This window comes from Oncorhynchus mykiss, chromosome 3 (assembly GCF_013265735.2).
Source record: "Oncorhynchus mykiss isolate Arlee chromosome 3, USDA_OmykA_1.1, whole genome shotgun sequence".
In the NCBI taxonomy this organism is placed as follows: domain Eukaryota; kingdom Metazoa; phylum Chordata; class Actinopteri; order Salmoniformes; family Salmonidae; genus Oncorhynchus; species Oncorhynchus mykiss.
In genome coordinates, this window is record NC_048567.1 from 27,098,139 (window position 1) to 27,110,982 (window position 12,844).

Below are 12,844 nucleotides of genomic sequence, written 5' to 3' on the forward strand. Positions count from 1 at the left end.
TAACAGGATGATACCGGATAAATACAGAGGTAGATAGAGAAACAAGCACACAAAGGCACGGCAATGACGAGTTTCGGACTCTTGCATTGGAAACTTGGCCCACAGTGATTTCAAATGCAAATATAGGAGTTGGGTTTTCCTGGTATGCAAAAAGGCCATGGCTGGCAACAGTCAGAGTACTGTGTGTGTGTACGGTATGTGTTTGTACAGTGTGTGCGTGCGTGTGCATTGCCTTGGCTAGGAGATGCTGGAAAGGCCATGTGGAAGAGCTCAATTGTGTCAGTCCAGCATTCATGAATACTAAACCATGAATGGAACCTTCGACCAGAGCATATTCCATAAGTTACACTGCAATTCTGCAATTTATACAGGTGTAGTCAAAGAAAGAGTTAAGTCAGACATTTACATTTGAACAATTTTGATTTAATATAAAACTAGGTCATTTTACTGTTCACATTTCTCCAGGAGATTGTATTAGAAATGTCACAATGTACATGGGTATGTTTTATGATCATGTATTTGAATGCATCTTCTACTATACAATTTCAGTATCTGTACACCCACCAAATCATGAACACTGCTTTTTTTCATAGGCAAACAAGGAGGAATTTATGTTCATATTGGAAATGAAATATATACATTCTTAGATTTTTTGACAAACTTTAGTTTTGGTTACTTCTTAGATACAAAATATTGCATTTAAAACATGAAGTTGTGGGCGGGTGAAAAGAATTTCCCTCTTCCTCCCAATAGTGCTTAAAGTGAAATCCTAAAAATCGATTTGACATTCAAACCTCATGGAGTCCACACACCAGGTTTGCAGGCACCGCAATATCTGGCAGAGAGAGAAATAACAAATCAACATCTTGTTTCTATCAGTGAGTTAAGAACTTACACTAACAAGTAATCAAACTGATGCGCAAAGGACAGTTTGAAAGAGTACAGTGTGTGTAACATCTTGCAATCTCGTCACGAATAGCTTTGTCATGCTCTTTCCCATGATGAGGTTTAAGCGAGGTGAAAGACCACTGATAATAACTATAATAGAATAGCTCCATATAATCTAGATAATAATAGGCCCTATAGTAATAGAATAGTATTATATCATACACAACAACAGTTTCCATTGTAATAGAATTGCTGCAGAGGGGGGACTGTCTGAGATACCTATCTTAGCAGGCTTGGGGAGGTTCAGGTTGGTCATGATATCCACAAACTCCTCCACGCTCTTGGTCAGGCGGGGGTTAAACCTCCTCTCCTCGCCCACTGTGGAGGCCGTCTGACCTGCAGTACAGGGTTAGCAGACCTGTTAGCAATACAACACAATGATGATTCAATGACTACACTCAACTGTAGAACACAGTCTGATCTGGCTTAGGAATGACTCCGAAGAGAACACGGAGTTGAAAATGAAAGCAGACAAATGGTGAAGAGTGGTGGTACAGTACACTGGACAAGTTAACTTCGTAAAGTCTATGGAAAGGATAGTCATAGCATTGTGAGAGTATACAAGCCTTCTGGGTATGCTTGTACTAAATAGTTGGTGAGGCTATCCCCAAGAGCAGATGTAAAAAAAATAATCTTGCAAGGAAAGGGGGTCAGGGAATACACAAGGATATACACATTGCATAAAGAGGATGTCTTGTCAACCTTTGTAGTCATGTGCAGGGAAGACGAGACACTGAGGAGGTAATGTAAAGATCTTCTGGTGGACTGATTCATAGAGCCTCCTAGAGCAGCCTGGGAAGTAGAGAAACAAACAGATCAGGGTTGTTTTCATTGGACCCCAAACAAACGGACTGAAACAGGGAGGGACTACCTGGACATGTCCGATAAGAAACAATCATTCACGTTTTGCCCTATTGAACATAACTCATGAGTAGGCTACAGTACAATCACTATTTGTGATCAGAATACACTGAAAAAAGGTTACAATACTGCCACCTTGTGTCCACTAAGCATAACTACAAAACCAATGTAACAAGTGTGGGTGAGGCAAAGATCCAGAAACTTTTCATGCATTGTTTAAAATAAGTCCTGACCAAAGAATTGGGAAACAATAGTGTATAGGGATGAAAGTCTATGATATACCCTGATAATATCTCCATGGCTAGATAAATCACCACAGAGGTCAAAAATCAGAGAGAATATGACTTGAGTCACACTGTAGTACTGTGTTGGCATAGATACTTTATTTTCACTTTGTCGTGTCCAGCATGGATTCAGCCTGGTGGATGCCCAACCAGGCCAACGCATTACAGTAAAATGTGTCTTGTTCTGCTCGGTTTAGCTATGTAGTGTGGAAAAGGTTACCCTGCTGGAAGTCTGTCCTTCCACAGCCCCTGATTAGCAGTGTGTCCCCAGTGAAAGCCATGCTCTGGTCCCCTGTCACCAACGTCACACAGCCGTCTGTGTGTCCTGGAGTCTCCCTCACCGTCAGACACTGAGGGACGAGAGAGGCAGTAAGAGGGTTTACAGAAAACAAGGGAGGGGAAGTAAAGAGAAGAAAGGGAGTGTGAAGGAGAGATGAAGGTGAGTAAAGCCAAAGCATTTAGAGCAACAACCCTGATCCTGGAGAGTAACATTACATGATGTGTAGGCTATTGTTTCACAAATTGACCACAAATTGGGGTAGGTCCAAACCCATACTGTATTCTCTATAGCTATATGGCTGTAGGTAGGTCTGTCCTCACATGTTTGCCAAAGCTGATCTTATCTCCCTCTGATAGCAGGATGTCTGCACTGGCCCCGCTGTGCTTGGAGATGGCACTCTTCATCCCAAACAGCCTGTTCTTCAGCTGTCCCGTGCCTGTGATGTGGTCTGCATGGCAGTGAGTGTTCACTAATTCAGGGGGGGGGTACAGTGTGAGTCGTATGTCATCCTAAACAAGAATACGATAAACAAGTAGATCAAAATGGATGTAGGATTAGTGCGTGTGTGAGGAGTGAGTTAGTGTGTAAGTGAGTGAGTCAGTCTGTGCATCTCTATATGTGTGTGTACGTGTTAGCGAGCGCATGCTTGTGTGTTTGTCCATGTTTTAGAGACATCTAAGTTACCTGCAACTTTCAGGTTGAAACCCAGTTCCTCTATGAGTTTCAGATCCCTGTCCACTGTCTCCAGTACGGGATCAATGAGGACTGCCTCCCTGCTCTCTGTATCAGCCAGCAGATAGGTGTAGGTGCTGCTCACCGACTCAAAAAGCTGTAAAGGTTGGAACAAGCAAGGACAAGTGAGTGAGTAACCACGGGTTATAAAAGGTGAGGGGGCAGTACAGTATGCTATTACATAACACACATCCTGCCTGTATATTAGTCATGGATGATAACATACGGGTGTGGTCTTTTATGGTGATAGGTTTGCTGTTTTCTGTGTGAAGTGTCACTGTCAGGGTGGATTTTCATACAAGAGAAGGGTGCAATTGCAGCCAGCAATTGGAGGCAGACCTGCATGTGGGCATTCCTGCACCTACAGGAACCCCCGTTTATCCTTCTATTGGTCAATTTTTAAGCTAGGACTCCCGTACGGAGGCGCTCATGTACAGTAGGTGGCGGTAATGCAGCATAAAGTTAGATGCCAAGCGCAGATAAACACCACCGAAGAAGAGGCGGGAGCTACAACCGTAGCTAGCTAGGACAACAGTAGAGCGTCCTTCGCCCCTGCTCTCCCGCATTTCTGCTAACGAGGATAGTTGTTCAGTAGACGTTTAGGACACTAACAAGCTAGGACTCCGGCACAAAGCCGGTGGGAGAGGTAGCCCCCGCGTGTCGGGCACTGGTTTCCCGCAGTTCTGCTAATGACTGCAGGTGTTCGCAAGCGAGAGTGAACGACGCTCCGGTACACAGCAGACACCGGTAGCTAACTAGCTAGCTAGGACACCGGTAGACAGTGTCATTTGCCCCCGAAAAACTCAGATAACACTTATTTCCGTTTTGACACAGAGGGTGGGGTGGATTTGAATCGCATAGACAATCAGGGGAATCCAGAATATCAAGTGTCACACAAGCATGAAGATTGTGTGCTTGTGTTATAATGTAATAGTTATCTAGTTTGGTTTGTTTAGATTTGAGTTATTAAATCTTAGGTGGGGTTTTTGCTGCCAGAAAATGTGTAAACATTCCCTTTTGAATACGCCCCCTCTACCGCTACAGTTCCGCTAGCTTTCCACATTGTTGTACAAACAATTGTTTGAAAACAATAAAACAAAGGATGTCTGGAAAATACGTATTACCTTAATTTTGTGAACTAAGACTCATTTCAATGAATTCTCATGTTGACCTATTGCAAAATACTTGTTTACATGCAGTGAAAAAAAGTATTGATATTTTCACTGTGCTTCCAAAAAGTCGGCGCCCAATTGAAACTTCAGCCTATAACTTGCCAAACCTTGTCCCAAAGCAAAAAATATATATACATTATTGCAGCGGCTAAATCACCTGCCTGAAGAAAGGCCCTTTTCCCAACTCCATCCTGGCGCAGTAAGGTCGTATGATGACTGATTCCAGAGGCTGCTTGCTGGTGCGTAAGCCCGGGCCCATGTGGGCTGGAACTTTACGCAAGTGCCCGGTTGTTTGGAGGCGCAGCGTGTAGGCCAGAGCAGGTTTCAGTCGGTTTACAATTGAACACATTTTTTCTCCAAGGAGATTTAACTGACACTGCGACGGGCAGGGTAGAAATCCCAGAACTGAGCCAACGAGTTTGTGTCCCAATCCTTTGTAGAGGTCCGTTGCCTTTGCAGTATATTTGGCTATAGCCTAAAACAAAATTAGCATGGTAGGCACAAATGTTGTAGCTATACTGACTTATTGTGCATGTAGCCAGGAAGTCCAAAAAATCTGATAAGGGGAGCTTACTCCTCGCGAACCTCCAAGCACTAAACAAGAGCAGTGGACATGTGCAAGATGTCAACACTTTCAACGCGCGCACACATACACATAAACTCAGCAACAACAAAAAAAGAAAGAAACGTCCCTTTTTCAGGACCCTGTCTTTTAAGGATAAATCGTAAAAATCCAAATAACTTCACAGATCTTCATTGTAAAAGGTTTAAACACTGTTTCCCATGCTTGTTCAATGAACCATAAAACAATTAATGAACATGCACCAGTGGAACGGTCGTTAAGACACTAACAGCTTACAGACTGTAGGCAATTAAGGTCACAGTTCTGAAAACTTAGGACACTAAAGAGGCCTTTCCACTGACTCTGAAAAACATAAAAAGAAAGATGCCCAGGGTCCCTGCTCATCTGCGTGAACTCTGGAGCGATAAGGAGGTGGAGGATCACAGCATCATCGGACTGAGCTTGTTGTCATTGCAGGCAATCTCAATGCTGTGCGTTACAGGGAAGACCTCCTCCTCTAATATGTGGTACCCTTCCTGCAGGCTCATCCTGACATGAACCTCCAGCATGACAATGCCACCAGCCATACTGCTCGTTCTGTGTGTGATTTTCTGCAAGACAGGAATGTCAGTGTTCTGCCATGGCCAGTGAAGAGCCCGGATCTCAATCCCATTGAGCACGTCTGGGACCTGTTGGATCGGAGGGTGAGGGCTAGGGCCATTCCCCCCCAGAAATGTCCGGGAACTTGCAAGTGCCTTGGTAGAAGAGTGGGGTAACATCGCACAGCAAGAACTGGCAAATCTGGTGCAGTCCATGAGGAGAAGATGCACTGCAGTAATTAATGCAGCTGGTGGCCACACCAGATACTGACTGTTACTTTTGATTTTGATCCCCCCTTTTTTCAGGGACACATTATTCCATTTCTGTTAGTCACATTTCTGTGGAACTTTTTCAGTTTATGTTTCAGTTGTTGAATCTTATGTTCATACAAATATTTACACAAGTTATGTTTGCTGAAAATAAACACTGTTGACAGAGAGAGGACGTTTCTTTATAGGGTCAGTTTATAGGGTCAGGGTTAGTCAGAGTTCAGTGTGTCACTATGACTGTGCACATAGGTGTATTTATATAACACGTTTTCTGGCACTGCATTCTGCCCTATGTGATTATTGTCAGCAACTCCAGAAAGGCAACAAACCCAGTCCCAGCTGAATCCAACAATCCATGCATTATTATGAGTAATTAACCATAATGGTTTGAATGAGAATGTGCTTTCAATAAAATTACAAATATTGAATGTCAAGCAAAAATACATAATTCTTTAATATTTTGCATACATGTAATTGGTCGCATTACTGCTAATAAAATCTAGCTGTCAGAGGTATAATTCATTGTTGTTTGGGTTCCAGATTCTTCAAATGTATCCATCTGTAAAAGAGTCCAAATGATGACATGGAGTGGTGCATTTTCACATTCAGAGAAGTACTGACCCAGTTCTGTGTGGCTGGTGCATCTACTGTAACTATGTACCTCTACGTATTTGTACATCCAGGGGAGCAGCTGGGTGATTCTGGTGTAGACTCCTGGTTTGTTGGGCCGACCACAGCCATCTCCCCAGCTCACTATCCCAGCCAGCCTCCAGTCCCCCTTCCCTGTCTCACACACCAGTGGGCCTCCACTGTCTCCCTTACAACCAGAGAAGACCACGTGAATTAATGCCTGCATGCATAAAACCCCACCCTCCCCCATTTTGCTCTCAGAACAGCCTCAATTCATCTGGGCATGGGCTCTACAAGGTGTCAAAATCGTTCCACAGGGATGCTGGCCCATGTTGACTCCAATGCTTCCCATAGTTGTGTCATGTTGGCTGGATGTCCTTTGGGTGGTGGACCATTCTTAATACACAGGGGAAACTGTTGAGTGTGAAAAACCCAGCAGCGCTGCAGTTCTTCACACTCAAACCGGTGCGCCTGGCATCTACTACCATACCCTGTTCAAAGGCAATGCAATCGTTTGTCTTGCCCATTCACCCTCAATGTCACACATACACAATCCATGTCTCAATTGTCTCAAGGCTTAAAAATCCTCGCCTTCCTCTACACAGATTGAAGTGGATTTAACAAGTGACATCAATACGGGATCATAGCTTTCACCTGGATTCACCTGGTCAGTCTACATCATGGAAAGAGCAGGTGTTCCTAATGTTTTGCACACTCAGTGTACATGCATCAATCAATCAATCTGATATTTTTTATATGCATATTGGTGCGCTGCATGCACTGTGATGTTAGTTTTCTTGTAAGTTGTGTGTAATTATTTGTTTCTATTTATATGATAGAACACATCAAAATATGTCATATACAGTATAGGTCTACTTGGTGCCAGCTAAGTGGATATGCTTAATAGACAGGGAACCATTTTGATATGTAGAGAGCATAGGCCAGCTGAGTATAGCCATTGACATCTGGAGTAACAGAGAGGCCTTCCTTTCTCATGGAATAAACTGATTCCTCAGTATTTTGAGTATTTTGTTTTGCAGTTCTTGGTGTGCGTGCGTGTGTACCTGGCACGAGTCCACCCCTCCCTCCATGGTGCCAGCACAAAGCATCCTGGGAGTGAGGTAGGAGCCGTAGACATTCGGGCGGGAACACATGGACTGGGCTATCACTTGCACCTGAGCCTGTCGCAGCTCAGACGATACAGAGCCTGAGAGAGAGAGAGACAGACAGACAGACCGAGGTGGAGTAGAGAACAGAGGGTTAAAGACAGATGAGAGAGATGAAGGGGAGATTATACAAATAGGAGTGTATTAATGGGAAGAGAATGAAGAGACAATTGTCAGGTTACTGAATGAGATTATGGGATGGAAGGGAACATTGTCTTCATTCTGCGACAAATGTCAGGAAATTTGATGTGATTGTGGAAAAAGTGGTAAAAATGGAAGACAAGTAAGGCAGAATGATTAGAGTGATCAGCCAATCAGTTGAATCGAAAATTATAAGGAAGTGGTGTGGGAATATTTGTGAACGTGACTCACCCCCTTCTTTAGTGAAGCCCCAGCCAGTGACCCAACAGGGGGCACCAGGAAGGAAGGACTCTCTAGGACTGGGCATACACACTGGTCGAACCCCACCTAAAGCAACACATAACCCAACACCAGGGTCATTTTCATTAGGACACACCGTAGCAAAACTTCTTGCAATGGAAAACTGGTTCCTTATTAAATAAGTTCAAATAGTACCTCCCCATTTCACTCAGTTTCTGACAGTTTTCTCCGTTTTGTGCAGCACATTGACTGTACTGCACTGACGATAAGCTCACATGTACCCAATAAATCAGTGGTTAAATCAAAAGCGATTCTGTAAGGTAGTATTTTCACATTCTACTTATTTCACATTTAATATAAAGAATCGAACCCACCATCTTAGTTTTGCAAGCACCATGCTCTACCAACTGATATTATTTTTGTGTTGACATAGTGTTAAGTTGTCAGTTAGATTTCATCCTTGAGAGAAACCATGAACATGACAAATGCCAAACAGGAACAGGTTAAATCAGAATATGAGCATCCGTACATATAGCCATATAACCTCCGCTGAACAACTTTCATCATTAATTCCTCTCACCTCCCATGTCTATGTCAGCCACGGTGCGCAGTAGCCCCAGGTCATAGTCGTTGTTGTTTACGGAGAAGCTGGGGTGATAGAGGATCTGCAGTGCTCTGTAGCGTTGGCCCACTGATGTGTCCGTCAAACTGAGCGTGTCCACAACCACCTGCCACTCTGACTCTTGCAACATGTTGTACCTGGGTTATGGAGAATGCAGGGATATAGAAGGCACATATTATCTAATGTAATAAGTACAGTTGCCATATTAAGACAGCCTCAGAGTCAAAAGGGGTTGCTGAGGATGTCCTAAGATGGACACCGTAATGAAAATAAATCAATAGGTAAAGCATTTATTCTCTTTCCCTCCCCCTTACTGGATGAAGCAGTGGGCTGCAGTAATGATCCAACGTGGGGTGACGATGGCTCCCCCGCACACATGTTTCCCTCTCCAGTGTAAACTGCTCTGCCAGCCCCACTTGTCTTCTGCTAACATCCCCCCGACAATCCTCCAAGCCTTCCGACCAGCACCAACTGGACCTAGGCAACCTGAGGCAGAGTGGGATGGGGGTGCTTCAACAAATTAACTGTCAACACAGACATAACCTGAACACGTTATTCGGTTATGCAAGACATTGTTCAGTTTGTACAATATTGACTTGTGGGATCCGTTACTTATTGTCATTGTGTGATAGCAAGTCATTTGGCCAGTTGTCTACAGATTGCTTGTGCATTTGAATGTACCAAGAAGACCTATGCAATTCGGATGTATCAGCGGATCGGATGGCATTACCTGCACTGGCGTTACCTGTCTGGTTGATGGGTTGCTTGGGCAGCAGGACTGGCATTGGGACACTGCAGTTCCCTTTAATGCCACATGGCTGCACCATGTCTGTCAGGTTGGGTGGGAAACACAGGAACTTGACTGAGGAGGAGACAAACACGATGCGAAGGAGAGTGAGCGAGGACAAGGTAAAATGGGTGTTTGTTGAATGCTTGCATCCTTTTTTTTACTGTCAAATGCATCTTGTCTTGGGCTGCAGGTAGCCTAGCGGTTAAGAGCGTCTGTCTGCAAGCTTTCATGGTTGCCCAGGAATAGGTTGGAACATTTATACAATCAACAATGTGTATTTTATTATACAACTGAAAGGTTGCTGGTTCAAAATCCCTGACCCGACTAGGTGAAAAACCAATCAATGTGCCCTTATTGCGCCTGTAAAATCTGTCAATGTAACCCTAATTGTGCCTGCAAGTCGGTCTGGATAAGAGTGTCTGCTAAACGACTGTATATATAATAAGATATGACATTGTGTCTGTAAATGTTACTAGCCATAAAATCCTTGCTTTCTCAAAGCTTATTGGAGGAGAGGATGCAAGGGACCTCCTCCCCCAGCGAGCTTTGAGAGGAGTCGAGTGAAAAAGGCTTGTGACGTTTTCAGACAAAGCCAGAGTCGACAATGCCAAGCACTGTATTGTCAGTGAGGTTACCTAAAATGGCGAAGAAGATGAAAAGAATGGTGAAGATGGCGATGAAGGTCGTCAGCATTGTCAGGCGTGAGGGGCAAGTGCACCGCGGGGGCTCAAGATCTACAGTAAGAAGGGAATGGAATAAAGCATATGTTATTTTGAATAAACTGCTGCATTCTTTGGATACCTTGGACATTCAAGTGCTTTTAACAAGTACGTGCATAACCTTTATAGAAAAGTACAATACGTTTCAGAGAAGTATAATATCTGGCCCTGTGTGGTTGACATGTCGGCAAGCTGTCATGGTTGCCCAGGAATAGGTTGGAACATTTTCTGCAATGAACAATGTGTATTATACAACCGTGGAAAGGTTCGTGGTACAGCCAGGGAGACTGTGGTGCTTGACATGAACACAAGCTAATCAACCAAAAGCCCAGTATGACTTGGGGCATATTCAATACTCCAATTCTGTTGCATAACATTGCAAGAGTTTCATTAAATGGAAGCAAACGGAACAAAACGGGAAGGGACCTACCTGAATTTGTCCAATAGAAACTCTTGTTTTGTTCTGTTTGCTTCCATTTGGTTTTTAAACGGTAAACGGTTTCCGTAATGAATACGCCCGTGTATTCAAGTCTCTCTCTCCAATACTGCACAGTAGCCTACCTGGCTCTTCATCAGGGCAGTCTTTGGGGAGTGCTAGCCCAACAGATCCTTCATCCACTTCAGATGGCTTCCTCTGTTGGACCTCCAGAGAGCCACCATCACAGGGAGGGAGGGGCGAGGAGGTCTCTGAATTTGGGTCCTCTGAGCAGGCCATGTCCGGGGGTTGGAGGGGCGAGGGGACTACCTTTTGGGGTTGGGCCTCCATGGGTACCTCAGAGGAGGATGTAGGGGGATCAAGTCGTGCTTCAGTTCGGGGCTGTTGGGCCTTTAGATTCACCTCAGAGGGGTGAGGTGTTGGGGTTGTGTCTGTCTGATGGGCATTGGTAGGTGGTGGTGGTATGCCCATTCCCATGTGGTAAGTGGGAATTCCCATGAGTGCAAAGAGTGTAGAGAATGGTTCCTGGAATACCCCCACTGGTACACCCACAGTTGCAACATTGAGGGAAACCGAGGGGAAGGTTCCGAGGGATGGGGTGATGGGTTCATTGCGTGGATGTTGTGCACGTGGAAGGAAAATGGAGGCCTTCATATCTATACTTGTGAGGTCTGGGTATAGGAGTTTCTGGGGGGGTGGTGTGAGTAGTGGTTGGGCGAGGGGGGTGATAGTAGACCGATGCTGTAGGGGTTGGAGGCGTGCGATAGGTGGTGGAGGATGGATCTGACCAGGGGGAGTCTGCCCTGAGTGGGATCCAGCAGAGAGGGTCTGAGGCTGGGCAGGAGAGCAGACCAGAGAGGGGAGCTCTGGGCCAATCCCAGATGAATTGGTACCACAGGTGCCCTTTAGCAGAGACATAAACAAGCTTTCAAGAACCTGTACAATGTGTTTTGAGGGTGAATGTTAACTTCTTGATACAATCTCTGTTCTTATAAACAAGTACACACCGGATTTTTTTTTATATATCTGTATACACATTAAGTCCTCCACAAGTTGTGTGTGGTCGGTAAAATCAACAGAATTGTGCATGAATGAGAGTTATAGAAAATTATTATAAAGAGCATAATTGCTATAATAATATAATATAATAAGGAATTTGAATAAAAATGTTGAAGCTTGCTGGGAAATCAAATACCACCCACTGTAGATTAGGCAAGGACATTTTGTTTCCAAAAAATTTAGAAAATTGATTTTACCTGAATGTAAGCCATAGAGAGCTGTGTGTCTCTACTTCATCAGGGATTATTCAACTGAATCTATTATTCCTTCACTCAAAGTTGGAGTTCCAAAGTCACAAGAACAACATCATTGAAATAGTGGCAACAATTCTGTCAAATGCATTGTCTATCCCAGGCTTGGTCTTTTTCAGTTCATTTTCGCCAGACCGCTCCTCTGTTGTCTCTTCTTCTACCTGCAATCATCCTTCTGTACCCAACCCAGTTCCTTTCCTAATCTTTTCATTATCTCACCCCCCCATCATCCCTCTTCTTCTCCTCTCATGAGTTCCACCATTTTACCTCTCCTTAATCTTTCTCTCCTCCTCTGAAGAGGGGTAGCTGTAGGTAGGTGCGAGCAGGACAGGACAAGGTAGGGCTGTAACAGATATGTACACTCTTGTCATCGATCATGAAATATGCATGTGAATAATTGTGAGCCAGGGTCAGAGGTTAACAACAGAGGGTAATGTATACTGTACCCCCGAGTCATTCACTCGCAGGTACTCAGTTACACAGACACAGTATACTGAATGAAAACAAACATACTTAAGTTAATATACAATGACTCCATTTGTATTTGAAGGGCATCTCATTTTAAATGATCTCCTAGGTTGGTTTGCATACAGTATGACAAAAACACAGAAAAACTGTCCCATACAAACCATGTCTATGTTCATCGATGGGACAGGAGTTGTCAATGGGAGGCACGCACAAACGCAAAGTCATAGTGACCTAACCATGACTTACACTGACCCACTATCTTTGTGTGTGTGTGTGTGTGTGTGTGTGTGTGTCCTGTTTCACATCAGCAGCATTTGTTTGGCCTCTCACGTTACTGTAGCAGACAGGTGTTGGCAGACAAACATGGGGAGCATCCACACTGCTTCACCACCACAAGCACGGGGAGCATCCACACTGCTTCACCACCACAAGCACGGGGAGCATCCACACTGCTTCACCACCACAAGCACGGGGAGCATCCACACTGCTTCACCACCACAAGCACGGGGGGCATCCACACTGCTTCACCACCACAAGCACGGGGAGCATCCACACTGCTTCACCACCACAAGCACGGGGAGCATCCACACTGCTTCACCACCACAAGCACGGGG

At 44.5% G+C, this 12,844-nt stretch overlaps 1 protein-coding gene across 1 annotated transcript; it reads right to left on the bottom strand.

Annotated features, from left to right (window-relative positions):
• Window positions 1-401: 401 nt before the first annotated feature.
• Window positions 402-4,916, bottom strand: LOC110516644 (persulfide dioxygenase ETHE1, mitochondrial). Its single transcript, XM_036973701.1, has 7 exons — window positions 4,435-4,916; window positions 3,058-3,202; window positions 2,694-2,842; window positions 2,314-2,443; window positions 1,651-1,740; window positions 1,168-1,284; window positions 402-835 (listed from the first exon to the last, which is right to left on the bottom strand). The coding sequence occupies exons 1-7, from the start codon at window positions 4,624-4,626 to the stop codon at window positions 789-791; spliced, it is 870 nt and encodes a 289-aa protein (XP_036829596.1). The 5' UTR covers window positions 4,627-4,916; the 3' UTR covers window positions 402-788.
• Between the last annotated feature and the right edge of the window lie 7,928 nt (window positions 4,917-12,844).

Coding starts and splice junctions, on each gene's coding strand:
- LOC110516644 (XM_036973701.1), bottom strand. CDS start 4,626: ATGTGTTCAATTGTAAACCGACTGAAACCTGCTCTGGCCTACACGCTG. Junction 2,843..3,057: donor TTTCAACCTGAAAGTTGCAG/GTAACTTAGATG, acceptor CCCCTGAATTAG/TGAACACTCACTGCCATGCA. Junction 1,285..1,650: donor CCCTGCACATGACTACAAAG/GTTGACAAGACA, acceptor CCTGTACTGCAG/GTCAGACGGCCTCCACAGTG.